Genomic DNA, 23,531 nt, shown 5'->3' with positions numbered 1-23,531 from the left:
GCGAGACAGTCATGAGGAAGGGTTCATTGGAGGATGCATACGAGACAAAATGATGATGGCCTGAAATGTTGAACGCGGTAGAGGGCCTGCGATAGCTCATTATCGTCAAGCATGTCACGAAGAATAGATTCGGCAACTTGCTCCCCCGCCTCAGTTCTTGTTTGTCCCAGCCGGCCAGAGACACCGGGCCGTAAAAAATGTTGGCAAATGGACGAGGCGAGACAGTGCCTCGAGGTCTTTCCAAGAAAAGAACAGCCAGACTCAATGCAAGTGCCTCGTGTAAACTGTCAAGACATGTGGTCTCCTCTCGACGACTAGCAAGAACGCTAGAAAGCGGCCAGACTGTCAAGAACACCATACATCTATCTCCCAAGCGGCTATTGGTGGTGGCATTCTAGAGGAGAAACTCTCCGCAGCCAAATGTTGGAGTCGACCGATGTTCCAGAGGGCTGGAGACCCTAATGGCCACTGTCGGGCACATATTGGATCTTTTTGGTGCCAAGGGGAGGGGCGGAGCTTGCAGGCAGCGCCTTTCCACTAACACTTACCTTCGAACCCCATCCAAAACTTGTTGTCCTACCTACGAGTATGCCATCCAGACATCGTATGACTGTTTATCCTTCTTCTGCCATCTAGTGTTCTTCTTACCCTTTTACTCAAGGGAAGCATTCCTATCTGATCAGCACCTAGGAGCCTCTAGACCTTCTTCCCTTCCGACGCACCGGGCTACCTGCTGACATTACTCTTTCAAACTGCGCTCGTGCTCAGTTTCCGCATCAGAAGGTCTACCCTTGGGGCCACCGTTAATCACTTAGGTCGCAGTATTCGGCTCACATGTCACGATAACAGCATTGTCTCTAGCCCAGCATGGCTCCTTTTCTCCACTGCGTATTGGTCTTGTCTGCTCTTATCACTGCCACCATCTCCGTCCCGACAAGCGAGTTCTACTCTCATACCTCCCCCCAGAACACAGTTGGCTTTGTCCCCCGAGAGAGGTCGAGAGGGTCATTTCGCAGGCTTCGAGATGCCATCATCGAACGAATATGGTCTATTCCGAGCAGATATTCCCTCAAATCCTCGTCTATATCCGGCGCTCCCAGGGCGCCAGAAAACTTCCGCGCTCGCTACGGCGGCGATGTCGTCCTCCGGTTCCAAGTCAAGAGCGACGATGAGGCGAAGGCGATTTCCGAGGCGGCAGATATCTTATACTTGGACATTTGGGAGGCAACCAATGAATGGATCGATATACGTGTAGCGAAAGAGGTGGTACCCTCCTTCGTTGGTCTTCTGCCAACATCCCTACACAATTCTTACATTCCCTTGATGCACGATCTGGCCCGCGCTGTCTACGATACATATCCCGAATCAACTCTCGCCAACGAGAAGATCTCGAGCCTCACGACCCTACATGACTGGAGAGTGAAGGGCAACACACCGCATGATCTATTCTTTCAGGACTATCAGCCGCTGTCGGTTCTATATCCCTGGCTACGGCTGCTTGCCTCGCTCTTCCCAACGCACGCGTCACTGATGAGTATCGGCAAATCGGCCGAGGGTCGCGACATCCCTGCGTTGCGCATTGGAGCGCAAGTGGACGGAAGCACGACAGACCCGCATGACTCCAGACACACACTGCTGATAGTGGGCGGGAGCCATGCTCGCGAATGGATCTCGGTCTCAACAGTGGCATATATCGCGTACAGCCTCGTCACACGATATGGCCATATCCAGTTTCCCGAGGTCACAAAGATTCTCGATCGTTTTGACTTGGTTTTCGTGCCCGTCCTGAACCCCGATGGGTACGAGTATACCTGGACGTCTGACAGATTGTGGCGCAAAAACCGGCAAGCCACGTCTATTCCGTTCTGCCCTGGTATCGACCTCGACCGTGCCTTTCGATACGAATGGGACGGTTACGGGAACACAGACAACGCTTGTAGCGACGATTATGCGGGCCCCGGACCATTGGCTGCTGTGGAAGCACAAATGTTGACCAGCTGGGCTCGAAACTTGACAACAAATGAGAATGTCACGTTTGTGTCATATCTAGACTTCCACGCATACTCTCAGCAAGTACTCTACCCGTACAGCTATACTTGCGACGTAGCACCACCAAATCTTGAAGATCTAGAAGAGGTTGCTCTTGGAATAGCGAAGTCTTTCCGGTTGACCAACGGACACCATTACGGAGTCGAAAGCGCCTGTCAAGGTAGCATGGTTTTCCAGGATCGAGAAAGAAAACCGCGGGTTCAGCTGGAGCCACAAGGGGGCTCAGCCCTAGACTTCTTCTACCATGACCTGGATGTGAAGCTTTCTTTCCAAATCAAACTCAGAGACACTGGAACATACGGGTTTTTGCTGCCGAGGTCACACATTCTTCCCACGGGCCAAGAAGCTTATGAGGGTGTGGTTGGCCTAGGACGATGGATGTTGGGCAATCACGGCATTGAGCGAATCGAGGATTTGCACTCGGTATGGGGGAGTGAAGATTTGACCGGTCAGAGGGCTGGAACCTTTCAAGACTCTCAGATGCCAGTCGCACATGAGGAAGAGGATGACGACCTTGACGAGAATGATTTTGAACTCAGGCGGCGGCGTCGATAATCTTGCTCTTACAAGCGTGGGCGGTGAAATTGAGGGGCGTTTTGGAGGCACCGGGAGGATGGGTCCATGCCGACTGATGTTTTTCATGACCTGGCATGACGCCTTGGATGTACAAATACGGGTCACTTCGAGGGACTTGCTACTGGGGTATTATATACGAGTAAAGTGTAAACCCTGGATGCGTCGAGGTCGACACCATATAAGAATCATAAAAGAATTTGAGGAGTGCTTTCTGCTGAATTGGAATACGGCGACGGGTACGAAGCACTCTGTCAGTTAGCGGGAAGCCGTAGATACGTTGTTCCCCTGCCGGCTGGAGTAATATGAAATGACGAATGGTGATGACCAGGAACAGCCACCACGAGGCCAACCAGGCCAACTGCCAGGGGCTAAAAGGACGCCCCTCGGCAAGCACGAGGAAGGTCAAATTGAGGTCCCTTTTCTCTCTCAGTGGCTGGCTCTCTGGTAAATTGACACGTCGCAAGGAGGGCCGGCGGTTACCAATGGCTGCTGTCGATTTGACAAATGAAGAATAGGGGGGACAGCAGGAAGCAAGGGGCTCGTTCTCGCTCGTTGCCCTGGGTTTGCGTCACTTTGTTATTGTTGTTTTGAACTTGTCAATTCACTGTGCCCGGTATATCTCTGATCAACTGCGTATGCTCAGGATCCACTAGTTGGAGGGGGAGAGACGGCAGAGAGTGTGTGCGTTGCGAGCTGAAAAGTGAAAGTCAATCAAGTTGGCTGGGGCAGTTTTAGCGGCTTCCCCGAGTCTTGCAGGGATCCGAGACTCCAGGAGTCCAGGGCGCTGGGTGCCCACTAGGCCGGTGCCTGGTCCGTGATCCGGGGCTAGGCCGCCCAAGGCATGAGCTGAAGAGCAACGGCCAATCGCCACGCTGCGGGCGCGGACTCGCCATGCGGTGTCTCTTTTCTTTTAACTTTCCTCCCAATTTGACTTGTGCCGGGCAACTCGATTCGCTACTGCAAGGTCTTTGCCTTGTTTTGATCTATCAACATGCGTCTCAAGCCTTTTCTGGCCAATCCCTCATGCAGTCCTCCCGCTTCCAGAAATACCCAGGCAACCCCATCGAATGTCCGTTCCGTTGTTTTCGCACCCCAGCCTCTTCGCTTGACCCAAATTGACACCTCCGATCAACACTGGCTCTCGATTCGATTCGAGCGGGCCCTTGCTCTCTCGCTTGCTGTGCTGGCCCCCGGCAGGGGACTCGGAAATAATAGAGACATGGCTCTGATTGAGAGGTGACACAATCGAAGCTGCCGGCAGTGGTGGCACTCTTTTTTATCTGTTCAGTGTCCAGGGCTGCATGACGGCTACATCTCCCTCAGACATGTCCTGTTGTTGCTCGGAACCTCATATAATCTACCTCGTTCCACCTCTTGTCATTATCCTCTGACTGCAATCTTCTCTGCTGCTGACCCTGTCACACACCCGACCACTCATTTGCTCCTATCCTCTTGCCAGTCGTTGCTGGACGAAACATCACTCACTTCCACCTCAGTAGCCGCCGGACCCCGAACTGCTCCTGCTCTCCTGCAATCACCATCACCAAGCGCCTGACAAGACTCGACTGGCACCTTCTTCATCTCTTCTAATTGGATCCAATTCCAGGTCAACGTTGTTGGCCTTCGCTCATCCAATCCTCAAACACGCGCGGTCCCTGCTCGTCACTTGGTTTCAGCTCTCTCAAACGAGGATTCCCCATCCTGGCCCCCATCATGCTGCCCTCACAGACAACACTGCAGATGCTGTACAAGCTGATTTGAGGCCAACCTCAGTTTCACCCTCTGCGCCGAAATAGAGTCCAATCTGGTACTCGCGCATCTCCACATCCCGTGGCGGCACCTCTCAGCCCTTGGCTCGACTATATTTTGTACCGCAAGGCACGTCTAAAAGAACTCTACCAGGAGACGTCGTGTTGTTCTCCTGGTGGCCTGTGGCCTCTACATATCAGGCTTTTCAACCATTGTGCTCGTGTTTGTCGACTGCGTTATTTGAACGTTTTTGACTTTTCTTTTGTTGTTGCCTCTGACTTTTGTGATACCCTGGACTCTCCTGCTGGACAGAGAGCCTTGCTCAAGTACTTTGGGATTTGTCTTCTTTCTGGCTTTTGCCTCGGAATAAAAGCAAACTATTGTTCTAATATTCGAATTTCTTCCAATACCTCCAAAAATGGCACCGACTACGCTCGTGACTTTTCTGGTGTTTGTATTCCTACTCTGTCACCACCGAAATGGAGCTGACCGTTGTTGCAGTCGCAGCCCACCTTCGACCCGATCCGTCTACCTCTACGGCTCGTGGGATAACTTCAAGACCGCTTATCCCATGCAAAGAGACACTCGCACGGGCCCTGAGCACTGGTCAGGTTGCCATAGCTTCTCTGACATCATCTGTGATGGCGACGTAACGATCAATGGTATTCCCAGGCAAGGAGGACTCAAGATGGGCGGAACGTACTGGTACTACGTGTGTTTGATCTTTGCTGGCTGTTCTCGATTCTTTACTTACCAAGCCCTAACAGTACAAACTGGACGACGAAATCGAGTTTCACAACTCAGCAGAATCGTCGACCACTTCCTGTCCCATGCTTCCTGGCCAGCTTGTCAACGTCTTGAATGTCCCCTTTGCACTCACCAACAGCAGTCGCTCCCGCAATGATAGTGTGAGCTCAACAAGCTCCGACTACCGAACCATGAATCCTACAGACAAGTTTCTAAACCCTCGGCCCGTGCCAGCTAAACCATCGCTACCGCGCCTGAAGACTTCTCCGACTTTGCTTCAACAATCCTGGTCTTCCTCCAGCTCCCCGGCGAGTGCGTCGTCCCTGCCTAGCCGACGGGGAAGGTCGACATCCACCACCACAACTTCTCAACCGAGCAGTGCCAATGCTTACAGAGTAGTCCGAATGAAGCCATCCATTGAGCCACCTTCGAGGTCGGCCTCACGCGGAAGTAACCGCTCTGTGGGCATCATTGGTGCTTTTCGAGCTCTGACGTCTCCACGACTGGCAAGCCCCGATACCCCAATTGACCGAGGCCGGGTTCTTCCAGACGATTCGGCAGCGAGGAGCCGTTCAAAAGGCGTGTCAGAGCGTAGCATCACGCCCAAGAGGACTATACCCGGGACGTCTGCTTTGATTCCAGAGGTAGACGCCACCACCATATCTGAAGATCCAGGAGAGCTTCTGCTACGTCGGCCAATCAACGGGTCTGAATCTTTTGGACATGTCCCGATATCGTCCTTTGCATATCATCGACGCCAGAGATCCGTATCGCGGGAGCCTTCGTCTCTGCGCAGTTCGCTTCAACCAGACACGACCAACATAGGGATGTTTGATGAGACCGCTGTACAGTATCAGCCACTGGCGACCCTCAAGGAGGTTGCTTCAGCAACTAATACCCCTGTTTGGCCTCTAACTGCGGTGAAAGTTGAAGGCGAAAAGGAGGCGGGTGACATACGTGTGCCCCTGGATCTGGAGAAACGTCTACCGACTTTACCCAATACGCCATCTTCTGCATATCCACCCAGCGTTATGGATGAGCCCTCCACCAATGATGAGTTAGATGACATTGCCAACCTTCGCAGTCATTTCTCCTGCACCACCATCCAAACAGAATCGCCTACGGATAGTTTCCTTCCTCACGACCGGAGCCGTTTCTCGGATTGGACAGACGGGACCGACAAATTTTCACCACAGTCGGAGCTTGGCTCAAGCATGCTTGATTTTGAGCCAATCAGTCCACTACCAGAAGCGGCCTTGGACTTCCCTAGTGATACGCCGATTACCGTTGAAGTCCAAAGTCCTCCACAGGATTTCACAGTTGGCAACACCTCTGCTGGCCCCAAGCAAGGCGGACTACCTTCGGCATTCAGTTTTTCAACGGTCAACACGGTCGCTTCTTCTACCGCGCCAAGCTCTCACGTAGACCTTGACAGTACCAAAGATGCCCACTTCTCCTGGACCAGCTTTCAGCACTATAGCCTACCCTCAGAGGACCCCGGATTCGGGGCCGTTCAGAAACCTGCAACGGTTGCCAATCATGTGGCACCTGTGGTTGTAGACGAAAACCATCGTGCAGGCGTGTATCAACCTCAGATGTCAAGCTATGATGAGTCAACGATTCCCCATTCCACCAGTATGCAACAACTCCTCGCTGAATTGAGCTATTTGGGCGGAATGATCCAACAGCATTAACATGTGGAATATATGTTTCTACGTCACCACTTCGCAAGTTTGACCGATATACTTGTCGGCGTTCTCTCTTTTTCTACATGTTGAGATGAGAGCAAACTCGGCCGACAGATCCACAGGGATCTAATTTGATTTGCAAATAATCGATGTCACAACATCAACAGCATATCCCTTGACTGGGAGGGAGTTCCGGGGCTCTAGCAAGGACGGAGCGGGACTATAGTGGCTTGGAAGTGGCATATTTATCGAGGACGTCTCACATGGATGGAAGTGACAACCTCTTTAAGGACAGATTGTTGATGACCCCCAAAATTGAAAAACGACGAAGATCTGGCAGAGCCTCCTTCAGCCTTGCCCCCAATTGACGAGGCTGCATATGAGGCTTGGCAGAATTTCTTAACGACAACATAGACATAGAACAGCCATAACCACCAGTAATTGCCGATATCTGTGCGGACACAGACTTATGAATGATGATGATCTTGACCTAATGACTCAATGATTGTATACTTGGCACGGCCTTCGAATTTGATTTCTAGTTTTTGCACTTCGCTCCTTCCGACGCGTTCATCAATCGAATGGGCTGTGGGCACGCGTCGTCCAGCACAAGAATTCGCACTCTCAACACAGTGTCCCCTCAAGCCATTTGTCTACGCTCTGGATTGTAGCTACTACTCGGACGAATTATCGATCTCCCGACCTGCTGATTGACCAGATATCTGTTGATCTCCAGGTTTGCTTTCCCGCCAAGCGACGACACACTATCACCACTGACATTTGCTCGTATCCAACGCACCAACCGTACCACCCCGTATCATTACTCATCGGTCTCAACAATGCATCAAATATCGAACCGCACTTTTACAGACCCTTTCGTCCCATCTCTCTTTGCCTACTGTCCGACAATGGATCTTGTCGTGACGGTCACAAGTAAGGGGGTCATGGATGTTTGGAGATTAAACGGTCAGAGAGTCTTTGGTTCAAACTTCTGCAAAGATGAGGATGAAGGTGACGACGAGGAAGGGCATTCGGCCCCCGAGAAAGGCGATGGAGGAAATGTGAGGGCCGTTGCATGGAGGAGGGACGGTGAGCAGCTTCCACACTGCATTTTCCTCTTCCCTCACGCCACAGGCCCCATCAGAGACCATGTTGGGATCGATCACTCCCCATGGGATCAGAAAGAAACTATATGCTGACTATTACGTCCCAACTGCGGGCCCGGAGGTACAGGCCAAATACTTGCGATTGCCTGCGCGGATGGCAGCCTATCCCTCATAAATTCCTTCACGGGCAAAATTTCTCATCGAATATTCAGTCAGAATCAGAAACCCGCAACTTCACCTTCACTACAGCCGTCGGTACAGACGCAGACTCGACGGCAGAGTTCTAGAATCTCCCCTCTCCCGACTGCTCAGGCCACCTCCGGCCGACCAACCGTCACAGCCCTCTGCTGGACTACGCACTTGGTCGATCCCTCCCCCACCACCATCCGCTCTCACCTCAATGCGCCGAATTCCACACTCTCACTCGATCAAATTCTAAACCTCCGCGCTGACGTAGATAGACTTCTCCCATTGAAAGCCGATCTGCCCCGCGAACTGAGCGCCATCGACGTGGAAGTATCCCTGCCCAGGCTCGCGACGCTACCCCCCACGGGTCTGACTGCGGATGACGATGTGTTCAGTACGCGGAGCAGTGTGGACGTTGTATTTCATGGAGGCGGCAGTAACGGCTCTGCCGGGTCTGGAGGTGTCGACGCCCTGCTCGTCGGACTAAGTGATGAATCTGGCGGATGTATGGTTCAGCTGAGGATTTTTGATTCCTTCGATGTAGGAACTGTCGACTTGAAGGGTATCCTCCCTCCAGGACCTGCTGCGGGAAGAGCATCAAGGGTGCTGAGGATCGAAAGTCATCCATTCTTGTCAACGGTTTTCGCAGTTATCGAGGAGTCGCCAAAGGATGAAGCTGCTTCGTCGTTACACCTCATCAGCCTTGATTTGAGCTTCATTCCGCAGTCCGGACGGACCTTGCCGCTTGTAGCGAAGAAGGTCTCTCAGCTAGGCTATTTGCTCAGATACATCTCGCAGGTGCGGACGCAATTGGTCGCCGAGGTCAAATCCGCATTCGACCTCCCCGGCAGGTTCCTACGCAACATCAACGAGTCGCTGGCGGAAGGAGATGAGAATGCGGACTTCGTCTTCGCAGCTCATCATCTTGCCGTTACCGGGGTTTGCAGTCCGAAATTGAAGGAGTGGCTGGTTGACGAGCTTCAAGATAGGGGCATCAAGCGGTGGGAGAACGCCGTCGCGGACTGTCTGGAGGTAGCTAGGAGGATGACAAGCGAGTGTCTTCTTCCTGCCGTGGAGAGGAGTTTGGCATTGTTATCAAGACTGGATGGCCTTGCCCGGTTTGGGCCCACGAGTTCGAAGCTTGGACTGGACGAGAAGAACGTGAAGAGGGTGACAGAGACCATCGATGCCCTGGGCATCCTTAGTGAGGATCTCTTGCTCGATGTCGTGGCCGAAACAAGAGAATTCGCGGCGTTCATCAAATGGCTGAAATGGGAGTGCGAAGTTGAGGCGCTGGAGCAAACCAGTGCGAGGGCGGAAGATATGAGGGAAACATGGACGGGAGAGGGTGAGCTGGAGCTGGTATTAGATTACGTGGGAGGTGCTATGAAGGAAAGTCGATTGAAGAAATATCTTGTGGAGGAAGCCAAGGAGCAAGAAGGTGGATTGGCCGCATCTTTTGATGACGATTCGGATCTAGGGTCCTACGATGAGTTCATCAGATGCAGAACCAGTTGCAACAAGGACAAGAGCATGCCTACACTGGGCGAGCTGGTCGACAGATTACAGAGGCAATGTGAGGCGGTCTTTGCGAAGATTGCAGAAACATTCAGGAAGAGTATTCTTACGAGCTATCTGCAGGAGCTCCCTCATGGGTGTGTTGGTGAGAGCTTGGATGTCAGGGTCATCCCCGACGACGCCGATTCAAGTCTGTACAGGCTCTTTCTGATATCCAAGGACCGCCAAGAGAAAGCCCGTCTCCGGCATGTCGTGGTCGAGCTGCAACAAGGAGCTGGAAAAGGTGTCAAGCACACGATGCGGTCAAGCTCGCTCGCAATACCTGAGATGCAGGAAGTCCTGGATGCGAAATTTGTCGACGACGAAGCGCTTCTGGTCCTTGCCGAGACCGCCTCTGGTGCCAAAATCTACGGAAAAGAGATTACTATCGACGGCGAAGGACCTTGGGAGGTCCGGCATGCTTTCCAAGGGGAGGAGATAGATGGTGATGTGAAACCCGTCAGGCTGGATGTGAACGGACGGGTTGGGAGAAGAGTGGTCACTGTCCTTGACGAAGGTGGGCTGGGACTTGTAGTCTTGGACTTGGACGCCGAAGACAATGCTCGCGACGCCACTGACGGAGAAGACGAGGTCATGACGGGGTGATCAAACGACGACCTCCAGGAAGCGTTGGGCATAAGGCTGAGGCCAGGCCAGGCCAAGACTGGCTCAGCTTGACCGAGAGACTTGGAGGCGGTCGTTCTGAGACGGAAATGTGTTATATTAGCAGTAGCACTGTACGAGGTGGCTTGCCGTGAACCTGTGCCACCATGCCTGAACATTCCACAACTTAGAGAGGGAGGACATGGATGGGACAGCACCAGAGGCAGGACGAGGCTGATCTCAAATGCTGGCAGATTGGCAGTGTTGGGGTTCTCAAGGCCCCCTGAGTGGCGCCGACTGAACTTGGCGTTAATAGGGTAGCGAGCAACGGGCAACGGGCAACGGGCAATGGCAGCCACACTGAGGAGCCCTAGCGCTCCAAGACCTTCCGGGGAGGCGACATTCCCAACGCAGGTGCAAAGGCAGGCGTCAGTCAAGGCAGTGGAGAGTCCAGAGCGATAGGGTAGGTACTGTTACTGTACCTAGCATGTACGTAGCGAGCCAGCTGTCTGCTTTTTAGCTGCAGCTTGGGTGCAGCCTCTGACCCGGGCTACGTAAACGATCAGGTTAAGCCGCCCAGTTAGCGCGAGCCTGACTGCAGTCTATCAACAAATCCATCCCACTTGCAGTTGCCCTCAAGCAAAACACACACACTCAAACCACCGTCTCCTTCACTTTCTTCTTGACCGCATTCTCTCGAATCGTTCAACTCGCCAATATCCTTGTCTGCCGTCTTTACAGGTCGTTCTCTCCTTGAATTCCCGGCCTGTGTCATTCCTCATTTTGACATCATCTTCACCTGCGGTTCCCAATTAGAGCCTGCAGTCCTCATTTTGTCCGCCTTTCTTCCCTACTCAGACCGCTGCTCGGTCCAGCCATCATGGACGTCAGAGCGGTCTTAGAGAACACCTTCTCTCCCGGTAAGATTATCTCCTATATTCCACGCTTCCGGCGCTGTACTAATTCCTCCCAGATGCCACGATCCGTGGTGGTGCGGAAGAACAACTCAGACAAGCCCGCGAGGGAAATTTTGTACGTCCACCCTCTCCCGCCCGCAGCGATGTGAAAACCTCAACTGACGAACAAATGCAAATATAGTCCGAATATCTTTCGATCCTCTCAAGAGAACTTGCCAATGATCAAGCCAGCCCTGCCGTCCGACAAGCCGCCGGCCTCGCCCTGAAGAACGCCTTCACCTATCGTGACGTGACCAGATTAAGAGAGGTACAGGCAAGATGGTTGCAAGGGGTCGACCCTCAAATCAAGGCTCAGGTCAAGGAGCTGGCCGTCAAAACCCTCACTTCGACACCTCAAGCCGCCAATTCGGCTGCCCAGCTGATTGCGACCATTGCCGCAATTGAACTCCCACGCAACGAGTGGCCTGACTTGTTGCCTGCGCTCGTCCACAATGTCGGCGCCGGTGATGACAAACTCAAGCAATCCAGTCTCACCACCATTGGTTTCATCTGTGAATCGGACGATGTCGAGCTTAGAGAGTCTCTGGTTGGATATTCCAACGCGATATTGACCGCTGTTGTGCAAGGTGCGCGGAAAGAAGAGGAGAACCAGGATGTCCGACTCTCGGCCCTGTCGGCACTCAGTGATGCTACCGAGTTCATTCGCAGCAATTTCGAGAACGAAGGCGAGAGGAACTACATCATGCAAGTCGTGTGCGAGGCCACACAATGCCCCGACACTCGGGTGCAAGCCGCTGCCTTTGGTTGCCTGAACCGCATTATGGGTATCTACTATGATAAGATGAGATTTTATATGGAAAAGGCCCTATTCGGTCTGACCATTGGTGGTATGAAGAACGACGAGGAGGACGTGGCCAAATTGGCCATCGAATTCTGGTGCACTGTGTGTGAAGAGGAAATCAGCATCGAAGATGATAATCAACAAGCGCAACAAGAAGGGTCAACCGAGCTGCGACCCTACTTCAACTTTGCCAGAGTTGCGGCACGTGAGGTGGTCCCAGTCCTGCTTCAGTTGATGACCAAGGTCTCCGAGGATGATGCCGACGATGAATACAACGTCGCTCGCGCCGCATATCAATGTCTCCAGCTCTACGCACAGACAATAGGTGGCGACCTGGTGCCCGTGGTTCTTCAGTTTGTCGAGGCGAATCTACGCAGCGAGGACTGGACCAAGAGAGATGCCGCAGTTTCGTCGTTTGGCGCCATCATGGACGGTCCTGACATCAAGACCCTCGATCCTCTTGTCAAACAAGCCCTTCCGGTTTTGATCGGAATGATGCAGGATCCGGTCGTCCAAGTGCAAGACTCTGCGGCCTTTGCTCTGAGCAGGATCTGCGACTATTGCTCCGACTGTATCGATCCGTCTACACATTTGCAACCGCTGATGTCCGCCCTTTTTGCTGGCCTCATGAGCAATCCCAAAATTGCCGCGTCCTGCTGCTTGGCTCTCCTCAATCTGACGGAGCGATTTGTCGGCGAGGACGGCGCATCGACAAACCCGCTGACGCCGCACTTCCAAGATAGTGTGACTTCCCTGCTTGCGGTCACCGAGAAAGAAGGAGGCAACAATCAACTTCGCACGGCGGCATACGAAGTGCTTGGTGGCTTCGTCACCAACGCCGCCCACGACAGCTTGCAGATCGTTGCAGAACTGTCCAACGTCATTATCCAGCGTCTACAGAGTACCATTCCCATGCAGAAGCAGATTGTCAGTATTGACGACAAGATCACGCTAGAGGAACTGCAAGTCAGCCTGAGCAGCGTTCTGCTTGCCATTGTCCAGAGACTCGAACAGAACATCGGACCCCAGGCTGATCGGATCATGCAAATTAGTCTGGAGCTCCTCAACGCCACTGGCAACACGAGCGTCCCCGAGGTCATTTTCCAGATTGTCAGTGGGTTGGCGAATGCATTGGCAGGCGACTTTCTCAAGTATATGGACTCGTTCGTTCCATATCTCTACAACGCTCTGGGCAATCAGGATGCTCCGGACATGTGCTCCTTGGCTATTGGGCTCGTCAGCGACGTTGTCCGTGCTTTGGAGGACAAGGCACGGCCGTACTGCGATACGTTTATGAACTATCTGCTCAATGATCTTCGGGTTCGTCTTTTCCCCCTCATTCCTCCCTCAATTTTTCACAGACTAATGACTATCTACAGTCCGACAAACTTTCCAACGCGCTGAAACCTCCAATCTTGGAGACCTTTGGCGATATCGCCACTAGCATCGGGGTCCATTTCGAAACCTATGTCACTGTGGTCGCCGGCGTCCTCCAGCAAGCAAACAATGTGTCCGTTGCGAACGATGTCTCATTCGATATGCTGGACTACATCGTGTCTCTTCGATCCGGTATTGCAGATGCATGGTCTGGCCTGATTCTGGCCTTCAAGGGTACTGAGAAAGGTACGATGCCTTCCTAATGTGCAGGTTTCGACGCTAACGAAGCGGCAGCGCCTCTCCTCCAAAACTATGTGCAACCTATCTTCGAATTTCTGCAGACGGTTTCCCAGGATATGAATCATAACGAAGGTCTACTCAGAGCTTGCATGGGTATTATCGCGTGAGTGTGCCCCCAGTGCTCCTGCTAGCTTTTTCTAACAGCTTCCCAGTGATCTCAGTGAGACCTTCCCAGACGGATCACTTTCAGATTATTATCGACAAGAATGGATTACCAAGATCATTAAAGAAACTCGAACGGCGCGCGACTTCTCGCCGCGGACAATCAACGCAGCACGTTGGGCAAGAGAACAAGTCAAACGACAGACTCAACATCAAGGTACCATCATGAATGCCTCATGAACTTGATGTCGAGAGTATTACTTATCCCCAGCATCATCACCCACCTCCCCGGCACCGCCACCGCCGCCCCGAATTACCCTTGCCCGTTCGCACCCCAGCACCAGCCCCAGCACAGCACATTGAAATCCCCCTGTCAGAGCGCTGATCACCGTTATGTGAAGGTCGTTTCTCATCGCAAGCCGGTCCCATAGCGGGACGACTGGAAAACGATGGCGAACACGACCCATCGCAAAACGGAGAGAATGGCCGCGTGGACAAGCGACAACAAGCTGAAGACTCCCGAACTCGTTCTCGCCCCCTGCCGCCGATGCCCGACCCTTCAGCCTTTTTGTGGCCTGGGCTCGATTTGAACGCCCTGGACGCTCTCTATGTACCACTTGAAACTGGTGCGTTAGGCCCACGCTCGTCACAGGTCGCCCCTCTCGGTCTGCAGTCACGTCTACGGTGCTTGGACCCTTTTCGCGTCGGAACATCGTCTATTGAGGGCTTCCCCAACCACGACTGCACCGAAGCCCGAAATGGAAATGGCAGCGGACATCTGGTTCCGTTTGATCACAATTGCCATGGAGATGTCGATTCACCTTAGCACCAAGCCTTCTGCGGCCGAAGGTCGACCGAAAGGAAATGGCTGGTATGGCACAGGCACCTGCACACGATAGAATTTCTGCGGTCTGGGTTCACGTATGGAAAGACGGCGAAGAGTTCAGACGCAGGACAGGATGGTTAGATCTGGCGATCATTCGGAACAGATAAACAAAGACAGCCCCATGATACCCCCTTTGAGCCCCCATTTTCCCTTCCTGCATCTTCCCTCCTTCCCCTTCCTCCCCTTCTTCGCACCGCTTCCCTTTACGTGTCGGCGTCGGTTTTCTACTGGACTGTGGTCAGAGTATTAGGGCTCTGTGCTGCCAGAACTTACGAAGAGTACAAACTTGAGCTTTTGTTTACTCGGCTTGTATTATCGTCGATTCGAATGAAGGCCCAACATTCTCCTGAGACATACGCTCTCCTTCTGATTTGATCACTTTTCAGGTTCGGGTTGGTGGTCAGGTTTGATGTCGAAGTAAAGGTTCCTCAAGCATAGAGCCAGGGAGCAAACCAGTCAATCAGATAGCATGAATCTGGTCTGTCTTGGGTTCTATCTGGAGATCAGTCCAGCAAACGTGATAGGTATCATTGAGTCGAAATACTTTCTACGGCTTGCTAAAGCCTTTTACGACATGAGGATTGAACTTTCTCCGACCATTCGTCCGGCCATGTCAGCCTCATAGGGTAACGTAGTATTGGTCCTGAATAGAACAGGAGCATCATGCCCCATTCCAATCTCAATTCCTCGGCGCCCACCTCAAAACATGACTGGTGCTTCACGATCGATCGACCGTCTGTCTATCTGGATATGGCACCCCAACTCATGCTTCTTCTATCTCCACATGTTTGTCTGTCTGTCTGTTAACTATGCCTCACGTCGCCCCAACCTGATCTGCGGCGGCCTGCCTGTTCGCGAACCTCTCCCTCGCGCCCTTCCACCAGAGGCCGTGCTGCAGGTCGAGGCTCTGCTCGATGAGGAAGCGTTGGCTCTCGTCGGCGTAGTCGACGGGTCTGCGGTAGAACAGGCGGTCAACGACGCACTCGACGCTCTGGCCCGTCTTGACCACGCCGTCGACGCCATCAGACCGGCCGTCCTGCGCCACCCGCCCCGTCTCGGAGATCAGCTCGGCGTACGCGCGCACCATCGTGCTCACGGGCGTGATCCATTCCGGTGGCCACTGCGCCGTCACCGCCGAGGGCGTCATCCCCGTGTCCACGTACGCCGGGTTGATGCAGTTTACCGCCAGGTTGTCCGTCGCGAGCAGCATCGCGCCCACCGACCGCGTCAGCGCCAGCACCGCGTGCTTCGTCGCGCAGTACTCCGGCGCCACGGGGAACGGGTACAGCCCTGCGCACGACGACGTGATCACCACCTTCGGGTTGTATCCTGCTGCTGCTGCGGCCGCCGCCGCTGGAGATAATAACGACGAGGACGACGACGTTGGGTTGAGGGTGGTGGCAGAGGCCTCGGCGCCGTTCGTTGATTGTGCGGCGGCGGCGAGCATGGCCTTGGCGGTGCGGCGGCTGTAGTGGATGAAGAGCTTGAGCCCGTAGAAGACGCCGATCTGGTTGACCTGAGTGCAGTGCATGGGCGGGGGCAGGGGCTCGCTGTCCGGGTCGGCGTCCGGCGCCATCGGGTTCGCCAGCGCGATGTGCTCCTTCTCGGCCGTGCCGGCGTTGGCGGCGAGGAAGTCGATGCGCCCGCCCGACCACGCGAACGCCTGCCGGAACAGCGCCGCCTGCGAGTCCCACGACCCGACGTCCGTCGCCACGAACAGGTGCCGGTCCCGGTCGAGCTTTGCGGCGATGGGGGTGTAGGCGTCCGCGCGGATGTCGGCGATCACGACGCGCCAATCGGGCTGTGAGAGCAGGTACGATACCAGCCCGAAGCCGATCCCGCCGCAGCCACCTAGAGAGGGGGAAAGAAAGGATTTCTCGCGTTAGGAACAGGTTGTGTCTTTCCTTTTCGGAGGGGAGGGAAGGGATCTTCCCCCCTTTCCCTTATTTCCCTCTCTATTCTTCTTCTGTTCGCCTGGGGGGACTACCCACGGAGGGGAACAGAAAGGGAAGAAGGAGTGTGTGATTGAGACGCAGCGACGAGAGGAGAGGAGAGGATAGGGTAGGAAAGAGGTACGTACCTGTGACTATCGCCGTCTTCATAGCATTCGGCGTCGTCATTGCTGAATATCCAGGATCCCTTCCGTCTCTTCTGCGAGGCAGGCTGGTGGCTGAGATCACTCAAGGGGTAGGTAGGGGGACGTCGAAGCTCGAAGTATTCCCGAATGTATTACTTAGAAGGTAATAAATATCACGCAGGAGACAGGGAAGTGCTTTCTGGGGGCAGGGGGGGCAAACAAGGAGAGAGATATGTAGATGGAACTATTTCGCTTTCATGGTGTAGTGCATAATTCAATTGGCGCCGTGGTTGTGGTTGTGGTTATGATATTATATATCCCCATTCGACGGCTCACTCACTCACGCACCCATGACTGACGGGCTGGGCTGGCTCGACCAAACAAATGAATAGCACGAGGTACATAACACACAGTACCGAGGTGTCCAGACTCCACGAAGTATTCGCCGTACTCCATGTTTTCGGCTTGTTGAGTTCCTGACACAGAATTGTCGAGTCGTAACCCCCGAGAAGGATTCCGTCCGTTGTTCCCCATCGGCAGACTCATCGTCTTTTGTTTGGTTGGATATTGGTCGCTCCTGTTTTCCCCCGCAGAAATCTGTTCTTGGCCTCATCATCTGGGGTCCAATTGGCCAATGTGGGAAGGATGTTGAGCTCCCTGCTGACAAAGGGTCTCTGTGTTTGAACCAACCTTGTGCCTGCTGAATTGGGCATATTGCAGATGTCACGGAACGACGTCGCTTGTTCGGGATAGAGTGTGTATGTATCTATGCCTCCCCAAGGAGGGGTCTTGTCTTGTGTGGTCGACTTCAGCGAGAGGAGAGCAAAGCAAGCCCCTGGTGTGTTGTCTTTTGCTTTGTGCTTCGTCCTGAACATCAGAGTGGAACTGTCCTTCCCTCATATCCCCTCGTTGCTGAGCACATGGAGAACGGTACATCAGGCTGTGGATCGCTGGTCATGCACCGCCCAAAGAGGCGCAATGGTTTCCACCGCCCTCTCCACGATGGCGTTGATGCGATCTCGTAGGACGGTATTAGCGCATTCCACGTCTAGATTCTCCAGCCATAGCCTTGCCACATGTTTGTCGAACCGAATTTCCAGCCCTGGGACGGGGATCCCGACAGCCGCCAGCCTGGCGCGCTCGGCCGCCTCAGCACGTTCCAGGTCCGCTTCCTCGTCGGATTCATCCGGCTCTTCGTCGTTGTTCTCCTCCTTCTTCACGCCTTCAGCCCCAGAGACCAGGGCTTTGCGGTCTGCAGGGGCGACGGTGCGCGGTTTGTCTATGGGCGTGATGTTATCACCGAATTGTTCTTCGAGAAACATGCACAATCTCGAGAACCGGTCTTGTGGAGAGACCTTGGTCAGCTCGTTGGTCAGCCTCTGGACTCCCTGGTTGTGCCCGTGGCTGTGGTGTGAGTGAGCTGCCTTGCTCGACGAGTATTTGACGGCTGCCGGACTGCTCTCCACCGTCATCAGCACGGCCATGACTGCGTCGGCGATGCCGTCGTTCATGGTGTTACCCTCCCATTCGAGTTCGATCTGCTTCTCTCGTCCCGACCACTTGAGAGTGATGCATCCCATGATGAGGAACGTCCGCGGTGGCTCCGTGACAATTTCCTCGTCAGCTTCTTCTTCGGCCTTGATTCCGTTTTCCCCATTCCTCGAGTCGATCTCGACCTTGACCAAATGCCCATGTCCGTTAGGTTCGGATTTGACGTGACCGACCTCTTCAATGCTACCAAAAGTGCCTTCGAGGGCCCATTTAATAAGCTCGATGCCGGCTGCGGCAAGGGTGATATGTTGTCGGCACAAAATGGTCGTTGTCGTGAGGCCAGCGTATTCACGGAGATCCTCGGGCGCCATCAAGCTGAGCTTGAATCCATTCTGTACTAGTACGCCACTGATCACTCTCGTCTCATCAGCTTCGGCGGATGAAGGAGGGGGTATCTGAGCCAGCTTCCCTACAACCTTAGCAACCTTGTCCTTCCTGAAGGGGATCTTGATTTCCGCGCCGTTTTCCGGGCTGTACACCTTGGTCTGATGGGCGTTTGGATTGCTCGTCAACCGGCGGGAATTCAGATCCAGCAGTCTTGATCTCAGTCGTGCGGCCTGAGAACGTTCTCCGTGGACGAGAATAACGTGGGGTGCAGCGACTTGCTCAATGAAATCTACGTTCTCAACCCCTGTAACGTGAGCTGCGAACTGGTATTCCTCAACCGAACACCGTCGAGGGATCATCACCGCGGCATCATCGTCTTTGTTTCTGCGACCCAGACCGTGTCCGAGACCGGTGTTTCCACCGCTCATGATGGCCGGGATCATATCTGGCTCCGACAGGATGGTCCGACCCATGGTTCCTTCGATGTTATAACCAGTCATTATGACTCCGTTGCGTTGATCCGGAGCCCATCTCTCGAGTAAGATGCGGGACATGCCTGACTGCATCATGCCAGGCGAAGCCAGCATGACACATCCTCCCACGTCGTCAAATCGGTCAAGATTTCGCAGGCTTCGCACAAAGCGAAAGTCCCAGGGGCCTGCACTGACACCTTTGGCGTTGCCGGCGGCTTCGGCCTCGGCCATTCTCTCTCGAAAGATTCGTTTGATGTTGTCGTTCATCGCATTAATATATGTCTGGTATACAACCATGCATTTCCGTGCCGTATTGCCAGTATAATAAATAGGGAACTTCTGGAGCTCCGGGTGCCGTTGCCAGTAGTCCTCGAGAATGAGCAATAGCTCTTGTGCTCGACCGAGAGCAAACACGGGCATCAAAACTTTGCCACCACGGCCCAAGATATTGGAAACCGCCTTGAGCAGAGCAGTTTCTCGTTCTGCGCGAGGAGGTGCGTTTGAGATGCCAAATGTGGATTCGGTGATGAGGACATCGATCTTGCCCACGCTCGCAGCATTCGGGACCTCGGCGGCCACGAGATGTCGATCCTGCTCTCGAGAGTAGTCCCCGGTGAAGAAAATGTTGAGCCCAGCGATGTTGATCAAAAACATGGCAGCTCCAAGGACGTGGCCGGCAGGATAAGGTGTTATGCGGACACCCGAAACCGTATGCGTTGTGTAGAAGTCAATCGTCTCGATTTGAGGCAGAGTGGAAATGTGATCAGCCTCGGTGTAGAGCGAGGTTCTCTGGTCGGAAGTGGACGTGGTGTTGCTCACTCGAACAGAGTCCTGGATGAGCCATTTGTAGATGGCCTTGGTGGGATGTGTCATGAAGACTCGCCCTTTGAAGTCAGTTTTGGCCAGCACGTAAGGCAGTGCGGCGGCATGGTCCAGATGGAAACTGCACAACGGTTATAGTTAGCATCAATTCCAAGCAGTTTGGATAAGTTCCCCTCTGAGAACTGAGCAATCGAGGGCAGAAACGACGGGATCGAGGCTGAAAGGGGGAGGAAGAAGAAGAGGCAGGAACAAGGATCTTAGGTGAAAAGCATTGTATTGGTGTTTGCCTATAGGTACAAGATCTCATCGAGCATGACCGTCGAATCCAGCCGCTTCCAAGCATGCGGCGGCATATGAATGTAGAACACCAAGATCCCTTTTGTTTCTCTGCTCAACTTGCTCAAACTACCTCGCCCAAAGCAACACGATCGGAAAAGGAGAGGGTTCACCTACTGGCTAATCAATAGGATGTCCACGGTGCTCAGGTCAAAATCGTCAAAATAGGGCATAGCTGACATCCCTTCTCTGCCTGTATGCATGCCAGCGTCGAGCTACACGATTGTCAGAGTCTCCTTGATCCAGTGATGTCTTGGGTCTCCTCACCATGACAGTCTTGCCCTTGTATTGTAGGATATGGCACGATCGGCCAACTTCTTGACATCCACCCAACCCAATAAACACAAGTTCGTCTGAAGGGTCGACGGGTTCATCATCTTCCACAGCCGTCATGGCTGCTGCCTTTCTTTTTGTAGCCATGGTATTCACGAGCAGCGTCGGAGACGGGGTCGGGAACGTGAAAGATTGGGCAAAGGGTGGGATCTCCTTTCGGCTTTGAAGCCCTTAAATCAGGGCATGCGGTGCGTTGTGTCACTACACTGACGTCTGAGGATTCATTGTTGAAGACGTGAGACTGAGGAGACAACCACGGTTCAGACAAAATAGTGACAGAAGTGAAGTGAATTAATATGTATGTACCTTTCTGAAGCGTGAAGTGCCAGTTCGGGGGTGGAAGAAACGAGACGCGGCACGTGACTGACTGCGGCCTTGGGTCGCTTGTAGGCAGCCCTTACCCGCAGGTTTACACTTTGACCATCATCGCATCACTCAAACCGTACCATTTAATCCCACGATTCGAATCCCGACACGTCCCTCTTGCGTATCAGCAAACCCTTGGATGTCGGCAAATTGGAATCAGGCATGCTTGGCACAAGAAGGAAGCCGAGCGTGAGTCGACGCTCACTCGGAATCCAGGGCCAGGTTCAGAGAGACAGAAATATAGACGGACAGCCGTTGAGGTGGAACTGAAAGCAGACCCTCCATCACCATGGCTCACTCGCCGCCCGCGCCATCGCGACCTCCGCTGCCTCAGACACAGACATCCTTTCCGCGCAACTTCAGTTCTGCAAATGGCCGACCCAGCCCGCTGGGCCCTCAATCTCCTCCATTAGCGATGAACTTCTCCTCGCCTCCACCTCAAGCGTTCTCGCCTCAGCAATATTTTCAACCGCCAGCTGCTAAGAGACCCAGACTATCTCCCGATGTCCAGTCCCCTTCTACCGCTCCAAGCTATCCTCCCACTCCGACGGCTCAGGCCACGACTCCCAGCGGAAATACTCCCATGAACGGTTCAGCTGTGTCTTCCACGAGACAAGGGTTGATGCCTCCTCCTCAACGCCCACCTGACAAAGCAGAAGATCGGAACTATGAGGATATTCTGGTTGGAACCGGAATAAACATTGAGGAGGAGGCTAGAATGCTTGTTCAGAATGACTACTTTGGCGGGTCAACTCCCCGGACGGCCACTTCTGGCAGCTTCGAATATCAAAACAATTCCTTTCCGCGGCCCGGCTCCAGTGGAGGCGCAACAGCGTCGCAAGAGGAACCGGGCGAAGGCCTTACCCAGGAACACCAGCCGTCAGAGGAGGAGATGAAAGAGAGAATCGAAGCACGCGCCGACTGGGAAGCGTCTAGGTACAGCCAGTATCCGCTGTGGGACATGTTTTTGCTGGGCGGAGCGCTCAACGAAAAGATTCGAAATATCAGCATCACCGAACATTTGGTCGATCCACAGTCCGGAGTACTAGTTAATACTCAAAAACATATGCCTCCGCCCATGGTGCGAGTCAACGGACTGGAAGGCGCCTCGCGTGTCATCGATAAAGGGCAAGCTATTCTCGATACGGGGCAGAAGGGCGAGCGACTTTCGGATATCATGAAGGTCATTAGTCTGGCAACACGAGCTCGGATGACTGGTTTACTGAGCGCCTCTTCGAGACTGGCAAAGGAACGCCGGCAGCATTCCGCAGGAAAGGTACCGGAGGAATGGCAAGATATAGCAGTTCAGGCCAAGCCAGCCACTGATGTCCCTGACGGAGCAGCCAGCCCAGCAGCCAGCTCTAGCTTAAAGCGTGAGATCTCTCAATTTCCTACCCCTCTTCTCTGACGCTGACACTTGACCAGGCACACATTCCCAAGCAGAAAGCGAGTCTTCATTTCGCCATGACCAGATTCCAGGTCCTATCCGTCTAATATCTACATTCGAACGGGTTTCACAGGCTGAAAGAGCCGCCGAGGAAGCCCGCCGGCAGAAGAGAGCCAAACGACGGGCTGCCAAAAAGGACGAAGCAGGCGCCACAGCCACCGAGACGACCATAACGCCCGAGGCTGCCCCTGTTGCCAATTTGGACGCAGACAAGAGGACGACGAAGAAAGAGAAGAAATTGGCAGAGAGCAGATTCTCCGAACAACAACAACACAGGTCAGCCAACGAAGCAGCACGGATGGCCGTGGCAGGTTTATTTGGCAGTCGCTTGGGCGGTAAGAAGTCAAGAACTTACGACTGGATGAATGCTGGCAAAGGCGGAGCAAGTCCTGCAGCAATTCCAGGCAGACCGCCACCGTCAAGCGCACCGTCGACAGCAGGGACACCAGCCCCCGATCGAGCTCGAACAACTCCCAAAGAAAAGCAGCTTGGTCAGTGGGATGAGGACAAGGACGCTCAGATCCAAGCCCGAGATGTGCTACTCGTGCTGGAGAGTGACGGGCGCGCATCACGTTCATATGTGAGAGGACTTAGCCTTCCGGAAAACTGATTCTTGATATGTGCATTTCTAGATTTTGCAAGCACTGCTGCAGGGGGGAGATTTTGGCGCGCCTTTCATTGGGTGGAGCGACATGGCAAGCCTACTGTAAGATAAGGAGACTATCATTTAAAAAAAAAAACAACGAAAAACGAAGCCAACTTATTGAAGTATCGAGCAGAACCGAGCAGTACACGCAGGGTGGCCACATTGGCATGATATTTGGCTGCTAATATTAAATCATCTTCAGCGATGTTGCCTAGGGTTCATGTCAGGCTGGAGCTGAGTTTTAAATCGTCCAATCTAGACTAGCGCAGTCCGGACTATCGTATCACGGGGGGCAAATACGTCCATTGGCTTTGTTCGGCGAAAAAGAGGTTCCTGTCTCAACTGCGCAGCACGAGCCCATGCGGGTCTTGTCGCATGTCGTGATCGCCGTGGCACGGCAATTTGAGGTGGCGGAAACTTGTCATCCCCTCCTACTTTTTCCCGACACCGGATATGAGGAGGGAGTGTG

The 23,531-nt window shown here is 53.6% G+C and overlaps 7 protein-coding genes across 7 annotated transcripts; 5 read left to right on the top strand and 2 right to left on the bottom strand.

The window, feature by feature from the left end:
• Nucleotides 1-867: 867 nt before the first annotated feature.
• Nucleotides 868-2,604, top strand: AYL99_00346 (hypothetical protein; the record flags this gene model as incomplete). The annotated part of the gene is made up of 1 exon (XM_018831862.1): nt 868-2,604. One exon carries the CDS (start codon nt 868-870, stop codon nt 2,602-2,604), a length of 1,737 nt encoding a protein of 578 aa, XP_018697741.1.
• A 2,188-nt stretch (nt 2,605-4,792) lies between these two features.
• On the top strand, nt 4,793-6,815 carry AYL99_00345 (hypothetical protein; the record flags this gene model as incomplete). Its single annotated transcript, XM_018831861.1, has 3 exons — nt 4,793-4,824; nt 4,876-5,086; nt 5,142-6,815. The coding sequence occupies 3 exons, from the start codon at nt 4,793-4,795 to the stop codon at nt 6,813-6,815; spliced, it is 1,917 nt and encodes a 638-aa protein (XP_018697740.1).
• Nucleotides 6,816-7,717: 902 nt separating this feature from the next.
• Nucleotides 7,718-10,264, top strand: AYL99_00344 (hypothetical protein; the record flags this gene model as incomplete). Its single annotated transcript, XM_018831860.1, has 2 exons — nt 7,718-7,898; nt 8,043-10,264. 2 exons carry the CDS (start codon nt 7,718-7,720, stop codon nt 10,262-10,264), a joined length of 2,403 nt encoding a protein of 800 aa, XP_018697739.1.
• Nucleotides 10,265-11,141: 877 nt separating this feature from the next.
• On the top strand, nt 11,142-14,038 carry AYL99_00343 (hypothetical protein; the record flags this gene model as incomplete). Its single annotated transcript, XM_018831859.1, has 6 exons — nt 11,142-11,181; nt 11,235-11,293; nt 11,360-13,339; nt 13,399-13,642; nt 13,691-13,799; nt 13,849-14,038. 6 exons carry the CDS (start codon nt 11,142-11,144, stop codon nt 14,036-14,038), a joined length of 2,622 nt encoding a protein of 873 aa, XP_018697738.1.
• Nucleotides 14,039-15,498: 1,460 nt separating this feature from the next.
• AYL99_00342 (hypothetical protein) lies at nt 15,499-16,804 on the bottom strand (the record flags this gene model as incomplete). The annotated part of the gene is made up of 2 exons (XM_018831858.1): nt 15,499-16,535; nt 16,765-16,804. 2 exons carry the CDS (start codon nt 16,802-16,804, stop codon nt 15,499-15,501), a joined length of 1,077 nt encoding a protein of 358 aa, XP_018697737.1.
• An 892-nt stretch (nt 16,805-17,696) lies between these two features.
• On the bottom strand, nt 17,697-20,690 carry AYL99_00341 (hypothetical protein; the record flags this gene model as incomplete). The annotated part of the gene is made up of 3 exons (XM_018831857.1): nt 17,697-20,055; nt 20,388-20,485; nt 20,538-20,690. 3 exons carry the CDS (start codon nt 20,688-20,690, stop codon nt 17,697-17,699), a joined length of 2,610 nt encoding a protein of 869 aa, XP_018697736.1.
• Nucleotides 20,691-21,258: 568 nt separating this feature from the next.
• On the top strand, nt 21,259-23,026 carry AYL99_00340 (hypothetical protein; the record flags this gene model as incomplete). Its single annotated transcript, XM_018831856.1, has 2 exons — nt 21,259-22,342; nt 22,395-23,026. The coding sequence occupies 2 exons, from the start codon at nt 21,259-21,261 to the stop codon at nt 23,024-23,026; spliced, it is 1,716 nt and encodes a 571-aa protein (XP_018697735.1).
• Between the last annotated feature and the right edge of the window lie 505 nt (nt 23,027-23,531).

The sequence above is a fragment of the Fonsecaea erecta genome (assembly GCF_001651985.1).
Source record: "Fonsecaea erecta strain CBS 125763 chromosome Unknown Scaff1, whole genome shotgun sequence".
NCBI lineage: Eukaryota > Fungi > Ascomycota > Eurotiomycetes > Chaetothyriales > Herpotrichiellaceae > Fonsecaea > Fonsecaea erecta.
Note: the sequence above shows the minus strand (reverse complement) of the source record. Positions and strands in the feature narration are given on the sequence as shown.